At 34.0% G+C, this 21,315-nt stretch overlaps 2 protein-coding genes across 5 annotated transcripts in view; both read right to left on the bottom strand.

Moving 5' to 3' along the window:
• Positions 1-21,315, bottom strand: part of LOC136033144 (uncharacterized) — a 283,627-nt gene that overhangs the window by 69,416 nt on the left and 192,896 nt on the right. The window lies entirely within an intron of this gene.
• Positions 704-20,151, bottom strand: LOC136033142 (mitochondrial ribonuclease P catalytic subunit-like). Its single transcript, XM_065713783.1, has 2 exons — positions 20,064-20,151; positions 704-2,254 (listed from the first exon to the last, which is right to left on the bottom strand). Exon 2 carries the CDS (start codon positions 2,231-2,233, stop codon positions 731-733), a length of 1,503 nt encoding a protein of 500 aa, XP_065569855.1. The 5' UTR covers positions 2,234-2,254; positions 20,064-20,151; the 3' UTR covers positions 704-730.

The following is a 21,315-nucleotide window of genomic DNA, read 5'->3' as shown; positions in this document are numbered from 1 at the left end:
GGACTGAGCCCTCGCTGTCAAGATGGTCAGGTTTGTACATAAAGAGAACGCCAGAAGCTTTCCATTTTGTAGTGACCTTAAACAGCTGACCTTAAATCCTACTGGTAACAACATATATTGAAAAATAAAGCAGGTAAATTATATTCGAGGAATTTGCTGGTGTTGAGGAAACTTCTTACTCATGAACCTGCTTAATAGCATATAATTTGACGAACTAACTCAATACTCAATGCTTAATACTCAATACTTAACACTAACTCAATACTCAACACTGCAGCTAAGTATTACCACTTTATTTTCCCATGAGATGCTGGATGGCAGTAACCTCCTTGGAATATAATACTCTTAAGTTGCTTATCTTGTAGCTTTTTAATAAATATATCCTTGCAAGTTAATCTTTGGACATGTTTTAACTAGTTTATTTTTTTTCACTAAATTTTATAGGTTTTTCTCTGTTTTTAACCTCTTTGTTACAAAGATTTATTGTGTGTTGGGTCTATTATTCATCCGCACAATAAAAAGGATGGTGGTTCTGTGCATTTGATGATGCACAATACAAGTCCATTATTAAACGTGTTTTCTTTTTGATTAAAACCTGATTTACCCCCAACATCTGCTAATGTATAAAAGAATGATATGACCAAATTACCTTAAATAGAAGCAAAATGTTTTTTCCCTCTTTTCTCAATAAATAACGCAAATATTAGGAATAGTAACGTTCCTTTATTTCTTAGCTTGTAATTCGTTTTGCACACAGCCAAGTTTTTGGAGGATCAATTATTGGTCGCGCTTTTCCATCTTCATAAGGTATATGAACCGATTCCAAATTTTCGGAAAATTGTGCTACTCTATCTTCTTTCACTGGTGGTAAATAACAAATTTTATCATTTTCTATCACAAAGTTCTTCAATTGCCTAGTTTTCCTCCACCTAACAAAAAACTCTTTCAATTCTGGATCTTTCAAATTAAACATATGATTCCTTAAGAAGTCCCGTGTTGCCACATAACAATCCGGACCACTCATTAAACTCGAATAGATCATGAAAGGATCATCCTCCGAGTCGTTATTGACTAAATACAGATGGCAGTATTTAGAAACATTGATGTTCCTCAAACCATTTTCCATATGCTTTCGTCCAATTAATAAAACTTTTTTGTTTTCTTCTTTAAGTTGCTGAATTAATGAAAGTAGTTTCCTGTATTTAATCGATTGATCAACCCTTATTCCTGATATATAGAGAACATTTAGACCATCAATGATAACATCAAATGGTGCTCTGTCCTTAATAAAAATTTTGAAGTCCTCCACCTCCTCAGGCGTTGATCTCTGAAAGACATCATTTCCAACAAGGACATTTTTCATCACTGCCCCCTTTAAACGGGAATATTCACGAAATGTCAGCGGTGTTTGAACTTGAAATTGTGTAGAACACTTGGGACATTTTCCATGTCGCTTGAAAAGAAATCGATTCACTGTATAACCATTTGATACTAATTGCCTTTCCAGCTTTTTTGTTACATTATTAGATGGATATATTTCGTTCTCTGCAAGTAATGATATGAACAATTTAAGATGATATTTTCCTGTTTTATTAAGAGTTTCAAATACCTTGCTTTCAACCAGTGTTTCTAAAATATGATCACTAATGGTAGAATAACTTATGCAGAGTTGTTTCAGTAACCTGAAACAGGTATCAAAGTCCCATGAATTAACTGATGCAATTATTAAATTTTCAAGGCAATTTTTTGAAGGGTTTTTAAGCTGATTATAAAGTGATATCCCTTTTTGCCATTCTTTAGTTCCAGAGAGTCCATGAATAACATCATATAAAGCACTGTCAGGAACAAATTCCATCCCCAGTATCCGATCAATAAAAGTAGTCACTAACTTTTGATCAACGACATCTAAGTACTTTGGTACATAACGAAGGTAGATCAGCATTTCAGCATCTGATACATTTGACGTTTCATTCTTTTTTTTCATGAACTCAGTCACTAGTTCAGCTTTTCCATTTTCAAAGGCAATTTTAAATGCAGGAGAGTCATTCTTCAGATTTAATACTGTTTTTAGGCTCTCAATCTTTCTTGTACTATCAATCTGACTATCATTTAAAATTTGCAAGGCTTTTTCTTTGAAGCGATAATTATTCTGAACTATACTTGTGTGAAGAGAGTTGGCACATTCAGGTAATACAGAAATACCTTTTCTCAAGGCCAAAAATACTTTGAACATAACTGTTGATTAACTTCTCATCTGTAAAAAAAAAAATATATGTATATTAACAATCACCCAGTTTGGGGTATAAGAAAAAAACTGTGAAGAAGGACAAACTCGGCCCAATAGTAACCAAAACTATAAAAATTGAACTTCGATAACAATTAATACTTAAAAAGAACTGGCTTTTTATCTTGATTCCAAAAATATAACATTTACTATGTTGAATGTTACCCACCAATAGCTAAAATTCTGAGAAACTTTGTCTGATTTTCCAAAAGTGGGGGAAATACCCCCAAAATAAAGCTATCTCAATGAAAATTACACCATTAGATTCAGCCTATTATATAACCCTATAGAGGTTTCAAACTCTTATTTACAAAAATGTGCAATTTTCCAGTTTTTCCCAGGAGAAAGATCATGGATACACGTTTATTTGTTTGTTTTTTTTTTTTTTTAGGGGTGATGGTATCAAGCCAAAGGTCCCAGAAGATTGCGAGAGGCCTCATTCGAACGCAGATTACAAGTTCCAATGCCCTTTAAAAGAAAAAAAAAACAATAAGATTGTGCCACAGGTAGTGACTTTCTGCCATTTTTTTGCACAAAACTATGATTTTACCCCAAAAAGCATCAAGCTGCTATCAATTGGAAGTTCTGAGATAGCCAATTAATTTAAAAGTATTAAGAAAGTTGCAGAGGAGGTAGTGCTGCACGAGGCAGATTAGTTTCAGGGAAAGTCACCTAGTCAATATAAATAAATGGTTAGCATGGTCATTTATCTTAATGCTTGATTTAACTAAGTTAATCTGCTTGATTTCTTAAAAATTATGCACAATGAAGTATAATTACGCATCAGCTTATATGATGAAGGTCAGGGGGAAAGGGACGAATGCCAAAGATTGTTATCTATTATGGGTTGCCTCTCAATAGTAGCATAATACTTGTAGGCATAAATATATAATGATTTGGAGGCAATAGGCTTGAGATTGTCTATGCAAGATTTTGACTCTTGTTGATAGAAGAGCATCACCAGGTGTGGAAAACCATGTTGTGACCAAGATAGACCAAGGATTACAAAAATCCTCTATCAACTGAATTTTTCACTATTTGACTCCTCTTATCAAACTGTTCGTGGTGACGAACTGTAGTAAGGAGCGACCCGGCTAAATAGTAAACGAAACTCTAAAAAACTGAATTTTGATGCTAAAAGATACATCAAAAGAATCGGATTTCCATGCTGATTTTAAATATATAAGTTTCATCAAATTTAGTCTTTGTCATCAAAAGTTACGAGCCTGAGAAAATTTGCCTCATTTTGGAAAACAGGGGGAAACACCCCCTAAAAGGCACAGAATCTTAACGAAAATCACACCATAGCATTCAGCGTATCAGAGAACCCTGTAGCAAAAATTTTAAGCTCCTATCTACAATAGGAGCTCCTATTTTTTGCAGAAGACAGATCACGGGTGCGCGTTTATTTGTTTGTTTTTTTTTCTTTCTTTTTTCCAGGGGTCATCGTATCGACCAAGTGGTCCTAGAATGTCGCAAGAGGGCTTATTCTAACGGAAATGAAAAGTTCTAGTGCCTTTTTAAGTGACCAAAAAAATTGGAGGGCACCTAGGCCCCCTCCCACGCTCATTTTTTTCTCAAAATCAACGGATCAAAATTTTGAGATAGCCATTTTCTTCCGCATAGTCGAAAACCATAATAACTATGTCTTTGGGGATGACTTACTTCCTCACAGTCCCTGGGGGAGGGGCTGCAAGTTACAAACTTTGACCAGTGTTTACATACAGTAATCGTTATTGGGAAGCGTACAGACGTTTTCAGTGGGATTTTTTTTTTGGTTTGGGGATGGGGTTGAGGGGAGGGGGCTATGTGGGAGGATCTTTCCTTGGAGGAATATGTCATGGGGGAAGAGAAATTCAATGAAAAGGGAGCGGGATTTTCTAGCATTACTATAAAAAAAAACAATGAAAAAATAAACATGAAAAAGCTTTTTCAATTGAAAGTAAGGAGTAGCATTAAAACTTAAAACGAACAGAGATTATGTCGCATATGAGGGGCTCTAAAAATACTTTACAATGAAGAGCGAGGTATTTATGAGAAGATAAATACCTCGCTCTTTATGCTAAAGTATTTTTAGTAATTTAAACTATTTATTCTACGGCCTTTCTGATTCAGGGGTTATTCTTAAAGAACTGGGACAAAACTTAAGATTTAGTGTAAAGAGCAAGGTATTAACTAGGGGACAAACCCCCTCGTATACATAATAAAAATATAAGAATATAAAAGTTTGTTACGTAAGTTAATTCTTAAGTTACGTATATTTTTTACTAATAAAAACGTTCGTTAAAAATTAAGAGTTTTATTTGCCTTTTTAAGTAACCGAAAAATTGGAGGGCAACAGGGCTCCTTCCTCACCCCTTATTTCCCAAAATCGTCTGATCAAAACTAAGAGAAAGCCGTTTAGCGAAAAAAAGAATTAATATGCAAATTTCATTTTAATAATTTATGTGCGGAGAGCCAAAATAAAACATGCATTAATTCAAAAACGTTCAGAAATTAAATAAAAAAAAACTAGTTTTTTTAACTGAAAGTAAGGAGCGACATTAAAACTTAATACGAACAGAAATTACTCCGTATATGAAATGGGTTGTCCCCTCCACAATCCCTCGCTCTTTATGCTAAAGTTTGACTCTTTGCCACAGTTCTACATTTTAAAACAATTAAAAACTTTAGCGTAAAGGGCGAGGGATTGCGGAGGGGACAACCCATTTCATATACGGAGTAATTTCTGTTCGTTTTAAGTTTTAATGTCGCTCCTTACTTTCAGTTAAAAAAAACTATTTTTGTTTATTTAATCCTAGCTAGAGACTACACTAGGGTTTCCAACTCCGCTACTAGCATATAATAGATCATCATAGCCAAACTTCGAAGCTGAAAGTGAAAAGTCACTTCTTTGACTCTTTCTCTCAATTCTACTATCAGTAAAAAACTTTAGCGTAAAGAGCGGGTCGTTAAGGAGGGAAAAGACCCTCTCATATACGGAGAAATTTCTGTTTATTTTAAGTTTTAATATCGCTCCTTACCTTCAGTTAAAAAAATTGTTTGTTTTTTTATTTAATTTCTGAACGTTTTTGAATTAATGTATGTTTTAATTTTGGCTCTCTGCACATGAATAATTCAAACGAAATATGCATATTAAATTATTTTTATGAATAAATGGCTTTCTCATAGTTTTGATCGGACGATTTTGAGAAAAGAGGAGCGAGGGAGTAGGCCTAGTTACCCTCCAATTTTCGGTTATTTAAAAAGGCAACTAGAACTTTTAATTTTTTACGAACATTTTTATTAGTAAAAATATATGTAACTTACGAATTAACCTACGTAACGAACTTCCACATTCGTATGTTTTTATTACGCATATGAGTGGGGTCACGCCCACGTCAATTCTTCGCTCTTTATACTAAAGCTTAAATGTTGTCCCAATTCCTTAAGGATGACCCCTGAATCACAAAGCCCGCAGAATAAATAGTTGAAATTAATAAAATTATTTTAGCGTAAAGAGAGAGGTATTAGGTAGAGGTGAACCCCTCATATGCGTAATAATTTCTGTTCGTTTTAAGTTCTAATGCTGCTCCTTACTTTCAGTTGAAAAAACTTATTCATATTTATTTTTTCATCGTTCTTTTAAAAAATGCTAAAAAATCCTGCGCCCCCTTCATGAAAATTTTCGTCCCTCATGACAAATTCCTCCATGGAAAGCTCCCCCCAAATAAACCCCTCCCCCCACCAAAAAATCCTCCTGAAAGCGTCTGTACACTTCCCAATAACCATTATTAAGTGTAAACACTGGCCAAATTTTGTAACTTGTAGCCCCTCCAACGGGGACTGTGGAGGAGTAAGTCACCCCCAAAGACATGGTTATTAGGTTTTTCGACTATGTTACATAAAATGGCTATCTCGGAATTTTGGTCTGTTGATTTTGGGAAAAAATGAGCATGAGAGGGGGCCTAGGTGCCCTCCAATTTTTTGGTCACTTAAAAAGGGCACTAGAACTTTTAATTTCTGTTAGAATGAGCCCTAACACGACATTCTAGGACAACTGGGTCAATACGATAACCGCTGGGGAAAAATCCACAAGACGGGATCGGTGATCCGTCTTGTGGGAAATTAAATAAAAAAAACAAGTTTTTTTAACTGAAAGTAAGGAGCGACATTAAAACTTAGAACGACCAGAAATTACTTCGTATATGAAAGAGGCTGCTTCCTCATCAACGCCTCGCTCTTTACGCTAAAGTTTGACTCTTTCTCTCAATTCTTCTTTTTAAAACAGTAAAAAACTTTAGCGTAAAGAGCGGGGCGTTGATGAGGAAGCAGCCTCTTTCATATACGAAGTAATTTCTGGTCGTTTTAAGTTTTAATGTCGCTCCTTACTTTCAGTTAAAAAAACTTGTTTTTTTATTTAATTTCTGGACGTTTTTGAATCAATGCATGTTTTGATTTTGGCTCTCCGCAGAGGAATAATTAAAACAAAATTTGCATTTTTTTTTGGCTAAATGGCTTTCTCATAATTTTGATCGAATGATTTTGAGAAAAAAAGAGCGGGGGAGGAAGCCTAGTTGCCCTCCGGTTTTTTGGTTAATTAAAAAGGCAACTAGAATTTTTGATTTTTTACGAATATTTTTATTAGTAAAAGATTTACGTAACTTATAAATTAGCTTAAGTAAAGAACTTTTGTATTCTCATATTTTTATTACATATATGAGGGGGTTCCCCCCTTGTCAGATCCTCGCTCTTTACATTAAAGCTTAAATTTTGTCCCAATTCATTAAGAATGACCCCAGAATCACAAAAGCTGTAGAATAAATAGTTGAAATTACTAAAAATACTTTAGCGTAAAGAGCGAGGTATTAGGAGGAGATGAGCCCCTCAAATGGGTAATAATTTCTGTTTGTTTTAAGTTTTAATGCTGCTCCTTACTTCCAGCTGAAAGAACTTTTTCATATTTATTTTTTCATTTTTTTTTTAAATAATGCTAGTAAATCCTGCGCTCCCTTCATGGAGATTTTCTTCCGCCATGACAAACTATCGATGGAAAGTTCCCCAGCATATCCCCCTCTTCTCAACCCCTCCCCCAACCAGAAAAATCCTCCTGAAAACGCCTGTACGCTTCCCAATAACTATTACTATATGTAAGCACTGGTCAAAGTTTGTAACTTGTTGCCCCTCCCACGGGGACTGTGGGGGAGTAAGTCGTCCCCAAAGACATAGTTATAAGGTTTTTCGACTACGCTGAATAAAATGGCTATCTCAGAATTTTGATTTGTTGACTTTGGTAAAATAATTAGCTTGGGAGGGGGCCTAGGTGCCCTCCAATTTTTTTGGTCACTTAAAAAGGGCACTAGAACTTTTCATTTCCGTTAAAATGAGCCCTCTTGCAACATTCTAGGACAACTGGGTCGATACGATCACCCCTGGGAAAAAAAAAAAAAAAAAAAAAAAAAAAAAAAAAATAAACACGCATCCGTGATCTGCCTTCTGGCAAAAAATACAAAATTCCACATTTTTGTAGATAGGAGCTTGAAACTTCTACAGTAGGGTTCTCTGATACGGTGAATCTGATGGTGTGATTTTCGTAAAGATTCTACGACTTCTAGGGGGCGTTTCCCCCTATTTTCTAAAATAACGCAAATTTTCTCAGGCTCGTAACTTTTGATGGGTAAGACTAAACTTGATGAAACTTATATATTTAAAATCAGCATTAAAATGCGATTCTTTTGATGTATGTATTGGCATCAAAATTCTATTTTTTAGAGTTTTGGTTACTATTGAGCCGGGTCGCTCCTTACTACAGTTCGTTACCACGAACTGTTTGAAAAAAATGCAAAATTCCACATTTTTGTAGAAAGGAGCTTGAACCTTCTACTATAGGGTTCTCTGATACGCTGAATCTGATGGCGTGATTTTCGTTCAGGTTCTAAGACTTTTAAGGGTTTCCCCTATTTTCGTTCCCCCTATTTTAATGTTTTCCCCTATTTTCAAAAATAAGGCAAATTTTCTCAGGCTCTTAACTTTTGATGGGTAAGTTTAAACTTAGTGAGACTTATATATTCAAAACCAGCATTAAAATACGATCCTTTTGATGTATCTATTGTTATCGGTTACTCGTTTACTTGTAGTTTCGGTTACTATTGAGCCGGGTCGCTCCTTACTACAGTTCGTTACCACGAACTGTTTGACTAGATACTAAACTGGAGAGTTTAAAATCTAACAATGTAGAAGATGCATGGAATAATTTTAGGAACATAGTTTTGAAGTCACTGATGGCGTCTTAGGGAAGAAAGTTAGAAATGTAGCATATTAGTGGGAATTCTTCATGTTTATTAGAGGAGGAGGGGCTTGTACAAGAATTATTTGAGTGATAGATCATGTGAAAATAGAGGGAATATAAAGAACCGGCAAAATAGAAAATAATGTACTGGCATGTTAATGAATTGAGAGAGAATATTCAATCTGGACTTGTCCCAGTTAAAGATAAGAAAGGGGCCATAATTAGTGATAAGGAAGGAGTTAAACAGAGATAGAAAGAACATTTTCAGAGCGCGCTAAACCACAATAGATTTGCACAAAAGATACAGAAAAGAATGAAAAATTTGTGACACTTTGGATTTGAAGGAAGATTTACTTTTGTGAAGAAGAATTAGTGACAGAATTACTAGAAGGATTAAAAATTAATAAGGCTCCAGGTGCTGACAGTGTGGAAAATGAGTTTTTTAAATATGATGGTTATGAAATTAGAGACAAGTTACTGAAGATTACGAACATGATTTCTGAAAAAGAGAAAATACCTAGCGATTTTAGAAAACTTTAATTAAGCTCCTAAATCAAATAGGAAGTAAATTACTTAGTAACAATACTTTTAGACTTAAAGATGCTGTAGACAACAGTATGGTTTTGGGAAGGGAGAGGACGTGTGAACAAAATTTTCACTCTTATATTAATAACTGAGAAGTGCCAGAGTCATCAAACCCCTTTAGTCCTCAGTTTTTTAGATTATGAGCAAATGTCTGATTCAGCTTACACCTCAGCAATATCTTGAGAATGAATGGGGGTATTAAGTTGAAGCTTTCAGGGCTACTACTATTACTACTTCTTGCTCTTACAATTTAAATGAACCAAAAGAGTGTAAGTGTATCCAGGTTGTCAAAGAGCATAGATAAAATTATTCGGGAATAGTATTAAGTTTTATTCTTCAGGTCAACTTGAGCAGGTATAAAACTAAAATTGAACACTACTAGTTGTGTTAGGATTAAAACTTGTTGAAGAAGTTTCTCCAACATGGAAACAGCAAGCCAAACTATGGATTTTTATAGAAAAAAAAAATATACAATTTTTTCCGTTAAAAAGCCTTTGTCAGCAAAAACAAACAGAAATTAATTTTAAAAGCTTTTTTCCACGAAACAAGTTTTTCAGAGAAAAGTAAAGAGCTCTATTAAACCAGAAATGAACAAAAATAAAGTCAAATAATCTTCCAAGCATTTAACAACCATAAATCACCATGAATAAATAAATAAAACACAAAAAGAACAGAAATTACAATAACTAGCCAAGTCACACTAAAAACAAGTAGAAATTAGCATGAGTAGGGTTGACAACTTCCAACCCTTCTCAAGACCAGAATGTTTTTTGCACTTTGCTGAAAATATACGCATATATGGATATTTATTTAATAAACTCTTGATATTTTTTAATTTATTAAAGTAAAAAAAGCAAAAACATTTATCATGTATGTTGTTGAAGGAAAGGGTTTAACTTAATAGATCTTGGTACATTAATTGCTAGTAAAACTATAACCCTTTCTTTGCTCTGTGTACCACTGTGACATTTTTCATCATAAAATTGATAGAATTTACCAGGTAGGCACTTGAAGCACAAAACTGTTCAACAGTATTAACAATATTTTTTGGGTGATAGTCCTTCAAGACAACCTTCAACGAGCTCTTCCAATCATCACAAGAATTACTGTCCACAGATGCACTCTCACCACAAACTATCTTAAACATAATATTGTGTCTCTTTTTAAAATTCTGAAGCCAACCATTATTGGCCTTAAAAAGTAATTTTATAGAGATTTGGTGAAGTGTTTAGTTTTTTCTCTAATAATTGAGCCTCTCAAGAGGAATGTTTTTTTCTCTACATCGTTTGAACCATCCAGTCATGCACTCTTCTGCATAACCTCTTCCTCACTCGACCTCTCAGGTGACTCAGGAAACTCAGATGACCTCTTCCCTTTACATTTGATGTTACCATCATTGGCTTGCTTTTTGATTTCTGTCTTTTTTTCTAATTTATCAACTTAAAACTTAAAACAAGCTACAGTTTTAGATTTACTCAATGATTTTGCTTTTTTTTTGGGGGGGGGGGTAAATCTTTCCCTTTGGTCTTTTCCTCACTCCTACGTTTCTCTGAACATCTTAGAAGTAAGAAAATATTTTTTCACCACTAGAGATTCTTCTTCATCAGGGAACTCAGATGAACTCTTCCCCTTACATTTATTGCTACCATCATTGGCTTGCTTTTTGATTTCTGTCTTTTTTAAATAGTTGATAGTGTACTGCCTGGGATACATAGCACCAGTGGCGTCATTGAGGGGGGATTTACCCCCCCCCCCCCAAAAAAAAAAAAAAACGAAAAATCATTAAGTAAATCTAAAACTGTAGCTTGTTTAGAGTAAATCTAAAACTTGTTCTTCAGTTTGGGCAGATATTATTTTTTATTAAATCATTCTCATTTATAATACAAAAAAAAAACACAAAAACATGGGTTCATTATACTTCCTAATACGTTCCACATTTATATTTATAAAAATTAATTAAAAAAAAATACTTTCCTAAGAAGAAATTTTTCAAAGAAAAGTAAAGGACATATAAAACTTTGGATCATAAGAAAAGAAAAATCTACAATAACTCAAACTCAAAATGACCAGAACTTACTATTAAAGAATAAATGAAACCCAAAACAAACAGACATTAAACAAACAATCATAGCGAAAAACATACAACAGTTATTAATATAAATGAACAAATAAATCTTCAAACGAGTAAAGCTTCAATTGAATACACAAATCAAGCTTAAAACGAACAAAAAAATTTTAATCAAAGCATAAATGAAACTCAAAAAGGAAGAGAAACTAAATTAACAGCCATAGCAATCAAACATGCAATAGATACAAACATAAATGAATAAATAAATCTTAAACGAGTAAAATTTAATTAAATATACAAATCAAGCTTAAAATGAACAAAAATCCCTACAAACAAGAGTTTGGGTACTGCCTCCTTCTCTCACTGTAAAAGTCTAAAATCTACTGCATTATTGGCACTTTACTGAAAACGAATTATTTTACAAATATTTTCTTTTGTACTTATTATAACATTGAAAATAAACAGAAAAATTATAGTAAAATAAAACTTTGAACTGATGAGCTTTCAGCAATTAATATCATTAGGCTATATATCAAATATTCAATTTAATTTTTATTAATTCTTTTCAAAACAGTCCAAGACAAATATAGTTTCACTACAAACAAGAGTTTGGATACTGCCCTCTTCACTAGCTGTAAAAGTCTAAAGCCTACTGCATCATTGGCGCTTCACTGAAAACGAATGACATTACAAATATTTTCTTTTCCGACTATAACAGCATTGAAAATGAAAATAAAAATTACAATAAATTAAAATCTTGAACTAACAGTTTTAAACAATTAATATCATTATATATCAAACACTCAGTTTGATTTTATTTGTTCGTTCCAAGACTCTTCAAGACATATATAGTTTTAAGGAAAGTGCCAATGAAGCAATTAGTTTTAGACTTTTACTGTAAGAGCAGGAGGGAGTACCCAAATTCTTGTTTGCAGGAATTTTTGTTCGTTTCAAGCTTGATTTGCATATTCAATTTAAGTTTCACTCGTTTTAAGATTTATTTGTTCATTTAGGCCTATATAAGCATCTAGTGCATGTTTTCTTGCTATGGTTGTTAATTTTATTTCTGTTGGTTTTGGGTTCCATTTATACTTCAATAGCAAACTATTTTTTCCTTTTAAGCTTGATTTACATATTCAATTGAAACTTTACTTGTTTTAAGCTCGCTTTTTGGGCGTCATATACCACTTTATGAGGGTCTTATAGTCGAAATTATAAAGGGCCGTTAAATATGAAATCAGTTTACAAATGAGCCAATAATTAACTCTCTATGATGTCCATGTATCTGGCCCAGCCTTTTCATTCCAAAAATGTTCCCCAAATAGCACTTTTGGTGTACTATGTAACACTTTGTGATGGCCTTATTGAGTCTAGAGATATTAAATAAAAAAAAACAAGTTTTTTCAACTGAAAGTAAGGAGCAACATTAAAATTTAAAACAAAACGAAATTATTCTGTCTATGAAAGGGTTGTCCCCTCCTTGGCGCCTCGGTCTTTATGCTAAAGTTTGACTCTTTCTTACAACTCTACTTAAAAAAAAACTTTAGTGTAAAGAGTGAGGTGTTGAGGAGGGGAAAACCCCTTTCATATATGGAATAATTTATGTTCGTTTAAAGTTTTAGTGTTGCTCCTTACTTTCAGTTGAAAAACTTCGTCTTTATTATTTAATTTCTGAACGTTTTTGAATTAATGCATGTTTGGATTTTGGCTCACTACAGATGAATAATTAAAACGAAATTTGCATATTAATTTCTTTTTTTGGCTAGATGGCTTTCTCATAGTTTTGATCGAACGGTTTTGATAAAAAGAAGGTGGAGGAGGAGGGTTAGTTGCACTCCAAGTTTTGGTTACTTAAAAAGGTAACTAAAACTTTTAATATTTTACAAACGTTTTTATTAGTAATAAATATACATAACTTACAAATTAAATTTTGGAGGTGTTTTGGAGGAGACGAACCCCTTATATACGTTATAATTTCTGTTCGTTTTAGATTTTAATGCTGCTCCTTATTTCCAGCTAAAAAAAAATGTTTTTTTATATTTATTTTCTCATTGTTTTTTTTTAATAATGCTAGAAAATCCTACAGCTCCTTCATGGAAATTCTCTTCCCTCATGACGGGTTCCTCCATGGAAAGATCCTCCCACTTGACCCCCTCTCCTTGACCCACCCACCAACCCCCTCAAAGCGAAAAAGTCTTCCTGAAATGTCTGTACACTTCCCAATAACCCTTACTATATACCTATGCAAACAATGGTCGAAATTTGTAACTTGCAGCCCCTCCCCAAGGGACTGTGGGGGGTTAAGTCATCCTGAAGAACATAATTATTCAGTTTTTCGACTATGTTGAACAAAATGGCTATCACAAAATTTTGATCTGGTGACTTTGGAAAAAAAATGAGTGTGGGAGGGGGCCTAGGTATCCTCCAGTTTTTTGGTAACTTAAAAATGGCACTGGAACTTTTAATTTCCGTTAGAACGAGCCCTTTCGTGACTTTCTAGGAACACTGGGTCAATACAATCACGCCTGGGGAAAAAAACAAATAAACATGCATCTGTGATCTGTCTTCTGGCAAAAAGTACAAAATTCCACATTTTGTAGATAGGAGCTTGAAACTTCTACAATATGGTTCTCTGATACTTTGAATCTGATTATGTGATTTTCGTTAAGATTGTATAACTTTTAGGGGGTGTTTCTCCCTAGTTTCTAAAATAAGGCAAATTTTCTCATGCTTGTAACTTTTGATGGGTAAGACTAAACTTGATGAAACTTATATATTTAAAATCAGCATAAAAATTTAATTCTTTCGAGGTAACTATTGGTATCAAAATTTCATTTTTTAGAGTTTTGGTTATTAGTGCGCTGGGTCACTCCTTACTACAGTTTGTTACCACAAACTATATGATAAAAAAAAATAATATAGAAGAATTACCTTTTATGAGCCAAATTATTACCAAAATATAATATATCACTGCTGTCCATGTAAAAAAAATTGTCTTCTTGTTGTTCAATGAAGAGGGTGGGGAATTTTCCTGTATAAGGTTTCAACAATGGCAATTTAAAAAGTGTACTTATTGACTTACTAAGAAGTCATTTTCAAATCAAGAGCAACTGAATGCCGATATACATGGAACTGTTGGAATATTGTGTAATTTGACTCTAAGATTTTGTCTTCTATGGTTTTTGCAGGAATTGAAGGAAGTGGAAGGAGGATATGCATTTAATATTAACATTAAAGCTGGCAAAGAATCTGAGCTTATTAAAATACCATCACCCACCCAAAATAGTTTACAGTACACCACAGTTGTATGCACCAACTCACGTTTATCAGACTTAGCAAAACCTGAGTCAACCCCTTAATTTATGTTTGTTTTATGCAGGTACATTATTACTTGTGAATTTTGTAATGTTTTTAATTTAACTGAATAATATCTTTGCTAAATAGTAACTTTTCTTTGTTATTGCTTGAAGAAAAATGTCCTATTGAAGACTTAGGGAAGGAACATTCTATCTATACTTCTTAACTGCTTGGTACATCCCCCCATCAGGTGGAAGAGTGCATACACATGTGGTCCAAGGATTAGGGCAGCTGGACAGCTACATGTCTTGCAAATTATTTATTCAGAATAAGCATGTCCACAGGCTCAGTGATGTAAGATGGCCAAACTTTGGTTCCTTAACCAGTTCTGTGACAATCAGCTTTGTCCAGCTCTCAACTTTAAGGTGTGTTACAATGTTATTAAAAATATAATTTGTATTAATTTTAATTAGTTAGCCTATAACAGGCTAATAAAACCAATAAAAGGCAGAGCTCCTTTCTTTCTTTCTTAGGCTCAAAACCAATTTCATAAAGCAATAGAAAGTGGAACAGGAAGAAGAAGGTATTGAAAAAGACTTTGATTCCCATCTATGTCCCCTTATAGAAACACAATAACATAAAGTGAAGACAATCTTAACAGTGGAAGCAGCTCAACTTTCACAGAATTAATTAACAAATGTGATCCAATTAATGGTCCAACCTCAGTATTGAACAAAGAGAGTTGATTTTCCCTTAGACTAACAGGAGAAAATTTGCACCAAATCATCATAATTTTTGGACATCTTTAAAACACATTTAGACATGTGTTTTTCACGAGTTTTCTAGCACCCCTTTCCCCATAGGTGGTTTTACTCAAGGGTTAACAGAAAGCTGAAATTTTGTAAGGGTAGCTACCTCCTTGGAAACTATGATTTCAGTTGACTCCAGGATGAAAATTTGAGAGAAACTTTCTAGGAACAGTTGAATGCTGAAGTTAAGAGTTTAAAATTTGACATTATGGAAGATGAATGGAATAATTTTAGGAAAACAATTTGTGAAGTTTCTGATGGTGTCTTAGGGAAGAAAGTGAGGGGTAGAGTTAGGAATGTTAGTGAAAAGGCTTTATATTTAATATGGAAAAAAAGGGGCATATACAAGAATTATCAGAGTGATAGAATACATGAAAACAAAAGGAATGAAAAAAAAAATGGAAAAAGCATTAAAATATGAACTAAGGAAGTGTGAAGTGGAGATCATGGATAAAATTGCCAAGGATCTGGAAGATGCAGCTAAATGGCATAATAGTAAAATATTATACAGTCATGTTAATATGTCAACATGTTAATCTGGGCTTGTCTCAGTTAAAGATAGGATCAGAAGCAACAATCAGTGATAATGGAAAAGTTAAAGAGAGATGGGCATAACATTTTGAGAATGTGTTAAACCAAGATAAAGTAGTAGGAAAAGATACAGAGAAAAATGAAAGTTTGTGAAACCCTGGATATGAACAAAGATTTGTTTTGTGAGGAAGAATTATCAACAGGACTAAAAGGATTTAAAAAAATATAAGGCTATAGGTATTGTACCTACTGAGTTTAGGAATACCCTAATTAAAGCATTGTATAAGAAAGGTGATAAAATGAGTTTGGTAATTATTGAGGCATTAGCCTAGTCTCATAGGTAGCAGATTACTTAGTAATATGAAACTTTTAGACTGATAGATGTTGCAGATAAAGTTATAGGAGAAGAACAGTATGGTTTTAGAAAGGGTGGAGAATATTATCAAATATTTACTCTTAGGCTAATAGTTGAGAATTGCCTGAATTATCAAACACCTTTGGTTCTCGATTTTGTAGATACTGAACAAGCATTCAATTTGGTTGATAGAAGAGCTTTAGCAAAGGTCTTATCCTTGAACAATATACAAGACAAATACATTAAAGTCATAAGTGCTAATGACAAGAATAACACTGCTGCAGTTAAGGTAGAAATGAGGTAGAATAGCCAAGGCTCAAGGTGTTTTTTTCATGATTAAAAAATGTTTGGAAGAATAGGAATATAAGTCTGCAAACTAAGATTAGAATTTTGGAAGCTATAGTGATGACAGTGATGAAATATGGCTCTGAAGAATAGGTTGTCTGAAAAGCAGATGAAGATTTGCTAGATGTTTGCCAGGGAAATTGCGCCTATGGATTGTTCTGGGTACCTGGCTTACTGACTGTATTTCAAGTGGTATGCTGTACAAAAAGTATGGTTCAATCCTGCTTTCTAGGGCTATAATGAGAGAAAGGTTGAGTTGGCTAGGGCATATTCTGTAGAAGAAGGATGACATATTGCCAAAGATTGTCCTTTTCAGCCAACTGTCTAGGGTTAAATGGAACAGGTTGTCCATAATTGGGGTGAAAGCATGTCAATTTTAAATTACCTTAAATTGCAGCTTGGAGCAATCTAAGGATTTTTCCTTGTAGAAACTCCAGAGTGGATAATACATGGCACATAGTTGAATACATACACTTGACTAGTGGTTTGATGTTGCTGATTCGAGTGCTTCCCAGTTATACTTCCATTCTTATGTTGACCATTTGTTGTCAAGATGGTTCTTAAAGCTGTCTGTGATTTGGGCAGCAATGGTATCTGGCAGTAATTTGTTCCAGAGGTTGGCAACATGGTTGGTAATAAAATGGGTGTATTGCTGCTTTGAGGAGAAATGCCTGGATAACTGCAAGTTATGTCACCTTCTACAAGAGTCCTGAGACGCCAGAGGAAGAAGATCAGGAACTGCCTTTGAATTAATAAGTTTATGAACCAGAATGGCATCACCCTGTCTTTTTCTATAAACCAGAGTTGGGAGTTTCAGCTTGTATAGCCTTGTAGTGTAAGGGAGCTCATGCTGTCCACTCACCATCTTAGTGGCTCTTCTCTGGACATCCTCAAGAATTTTAACATCTTTTTTTAAAAAGGGGGATGCAAGGACCATGCCTGTCTCAGGCCTTGGCCAAACAAGTCCTTTATACAAAAGGCTCAGAATTTTAGGAGAATGGGAGGAAATTGTTCTTTTTATGAGCCCTAGTGATGAGCTAGCTGATGCTGCTGCCTTCTTTGCATGAGTGCTAAATTTAAGATGATTGTCAACAATTACTCCTAGGTAATATTCTTCCTACACTGGAGAAAGGAACTGACTGTAAAGAGAGTAAGTTGGATTGATACTCTTGTGCCCAAAGTGTAAAACATGACATTTTGACACATTGAAAGTGAGTAGCAAAGATTTTGCCTACACATTAAGGAGATCAAGGTCTTTTTGAAGTTGGAAAGTATCCTCAAGACTGCTATCTGGACCAATTACCTTGGAACCATCAGCATAAAGCATCATCCTGCTTTTAAGCACTAGAGGAGCATCATTTATGAAAATATTGAACATGGTGGGGCCAAGAACAATACCCTGTGGAACCCTACTGATAACATTCTGAGAGGAGGAGAGAATACAATTGCCATCTGCATTCAAACAGTCTTACATGCTGAACACAATTCCCCAAGAAATCCAGAATCTATTTAAGAATTTTTTCCTTCAAACCAATAGACTGTAGCTTAAGCTCAAGTCTCCTATGAGAAACTTTGTCAAATGCTTTTGAAAAATCAAGAAAGATCATGTCAACAGGGATTCCCAATTCTAGTAGTTTTGTAATGTAGTCATATGACTTGAGCAGATTAGTGTCCACTGATCTGTTGTATTGGAAATCATGTTGAGTGCTGTTGAGAAGATGATTCTCATCAAGATACTCAATAACTGCTTTGTAGACAATATGTTCAAGAAGCTTATCAACAACAGAGGTAGTACTAATAGGCTGGTAATTTTCCACAGAATCTTTCCTTCCCTTTTTGTGAATAGGGGTAATATGTACCACTTTCCACTCTACAGGAAGCTTTGAGCTATCAAGAGATAGTCTAATGAGCTTTGAGAGTGGGTATACTATTTCTGTTCTGCACTCATGCAAGAGACAGGGGTGGAGGCCATCTGGCCCAGCAGATTTGTTTATATCCAACAAAGTTAGCTTAAAGAAAGTTAGTCATAAAGAGGAAGACTTTAAATAGATTGGGCTGGAGGAGAAGCAAGCCTGGCTGTGTTGGTCTTAGGTGGCTTGGTTCTGAGGTAAGTTGTTAGTAGTAGTAGTAAGGTTTATATAGTTTTAGCATTTTTTTCTGATTTTTAGGCATTCCATGGGCTATAAAAAAGGACCATCAGAGGGGAATATATTTGCAAGTAAATTGATCAGTATATTTGATAAGAGCATAAAAAGGAATGGAGTAGTTTCTTCACCTTGTACCAAGGTCTATGTCACTTAGGCTATGGAACCTTGTAGGCTACTGGCCTATCTTGAACCAGACTATTCTTACTGTTATTGATTTTAGAAAGAGTATTGAACATAGAATTAAGTGCCAACATTACCTTCTAAATTATTAATTAGGAAACTCTTTCAGGAAAAGGAAGGGTAAAATTCTAGTTAATGACTTCTTGCTATCTTGGAAAGAGTTTAGGTTATGAAAATGAAAATTTCAGGGATGGGTCTACAGGCTAAAGTATGTCCCGGGAAGGTATTTTAAAGGATCAAAATTTAGGAAAATGTAGTTGCATATTTTTAAAACCTTATAAAATGGAATTGGGTAAAGTTATGAAGTTAAAAACAATTTTGTTGTACTCTAATTAAGCAGAGGATCAATTTTGTAAGGTTTCACTTTTATAACACATATTTGTAAAGGTCACCAAAGGTCAAGGCCCTCTAGAGGGTGAAGAAGTGGAGGTAGTTGCTTCAAAATACCTTTCCAGGACAGACTTTAGTCTGTAGATTCATCCCTGAAAGTTTCATTTTCCTAACTTAAACCCTTTCTGATATAGCAAGAAGTCAATTAACTAGAATTTTACCAAAGGAAGAGATAGAGATGTGTAAAAAAAAAATACTTAGTAAAATTCAAGACAAGCTATGTTTGCTATCTTTGTAAGTGGTTAAGGGTAGGAAAATAAAGCTTTCAGTAATGAATCCAGGGCCAAAAACATGGCAACCAGGAAGGTATCACCAAGCCACTATGTTTACATTCTTCTGATTTTTATGTCTTAGAAATGTGCCTCCTTGAAAATTTTTAGTTTCTTTTTCTCTGGTTTTAGGCTAGTTCTGAAACTACAATGTCTGTTACTTTAATAATATTTTAAACAATATCACTGGGGTTGTATCTAAATTCAGAAATGTATTTCAGATCTTTAAAGCTCAAAAATTAAATTGAACAAATTTGTGAAGCTGAAAATACTTTTCTGGTAGCCTACTTTATTTAAGCAGAAGATCTATTTTACAAGGCTTCAACTTTATAAAACAAGGATTTTCAAAGTTCAGTAGCCTTTAGCTTTAGAGGAAGAAGTATTGGAGGTAGGTACTTCAAAGTACCATTCCAGGCCATAGATCCATGCATGAAAGTTTCATTTTCCTATCCTAACTGGGCCTACTTTCCAAGATAATCAGAATATAACTTGTCTACAATTTTATCCATGAAATTTCCCAAAGCAAGACTTTTACCTAAGAGAATTCATAATAGGCTATATAGATATTCCTTAATCACGGTTAGGATTTTCATACTTTTTGCGAATTCGATATACAATGCATGGCAGTTATGTTAATCTGGACAAAACGCCGGATAAATGAACCTATCATCCAAATTACAAATCGCTTTCGTGCGATAAAATTGACCGAAGAGTTAGAAGTTTAAAATAAGTCGTCTAAACTATTTATTGCGATCCTAGTAAATGGTAATTTGGCCCATTAAAAGCTCTTTTCTCTATACTGCTGGGTAAGAAAAAGATCTTTTGGAGTTCCATTGATTTATTTGCTGTTAGTTATAATTGATTACCTAAAATTAATGCATAGCCTAGAAACAAATTTACATTCTTCTTTACCTTGTATTAACTAATGCGATAGACTCTTTTAAGCTTTGTAAAATAGTTTATAATATATGTAAGTTGAAAATGTTTTTTTAAAAAGATTAAATAATTAAAATTGAATTTTATGCCTCCTCAAGTTGACATGAAAAATAAAACATGATAACTTTCCCAAGAGATTCTTTTTATGCTCTTCATTACTTGGATTTCTAGACATGCTGCTAAGATTTCTTATTGCCAACCATTAACACAGTGCCTTTGGACTTTGTTTTAAAGCAACATTTCTTTTTAAAACACAACGGGCCAATTGTATCAAGTAACATAGTTACTCGACTGTTCTACTATGCTGAACAAAATAGCTGTCTCAAAATTTTGACTGAATGTGTTTTGAAAATGAACGGCTTGGGAGGAGGGCAGCATACATTTTAATCTTTTTTACTTTTAAATATGGCACCGGGTTTTTTTAATGAGTTCAATACCCGACTAAAAATTTCTTATAAGCTTCAACATAATAATCTTAGCTGGCGTAGTAGCAATTGTTATAGAAACATAGTTGCAGTGTGCACACCGATGGTTTTTTCAACATCCCCTGCAATACAAGCTTAAATTTTAAACTTAATACCATCAGCTTTTCCAGAAGAATTTTAGATACGTCCTCTTAACAATCTGTGTGGGCAAAGTGTGTTTTGAATTTTTTTACATACAATTTCAATATTTCCCATATTTTTCCCCTTAATACCATTAGTTTTAGAAGCAGCAGCAGTAGTAGCAGTAGAATTAATGGTAGTAGCCTTAGCTTTAGTGGCAGTAGTAGTAACAGAAGTATCAATAATAGTAGCAGTAGTGGTAGTGTGGGTGGAAACAGTACCATTAAGATTCAAATATTTTCTTTT

Source organism: Artemia franciscana, chromosome 11 (assembly GCF_032884065.1).
Source record: "Artemia franciscana chromosome 11, ASM3288406v1, whole genome shotgun sequence".
NCBI classification, from domain to species: domain Eukaryota; kingdom Metazoa; phylum Arthropoda; class Branchiopoda; order Anostraca; family Artemiidae; genus Artemia; species Artemia franciscana.
The sequence above is the reverse complement of the archived record's forward strand: the minus strand, read 5'-3'. Positions and strand labels throughout refer to the sequence as shown.

Coding starts and splice junctions, on each gene's coding strand:
- LOC136033142 (XM_065713783.1), bottom strand. CDS start 2,233: ATGTTCAAAGTATTTTTGGCCTTGAGAAAAGGTATTTCTGTATTACCT.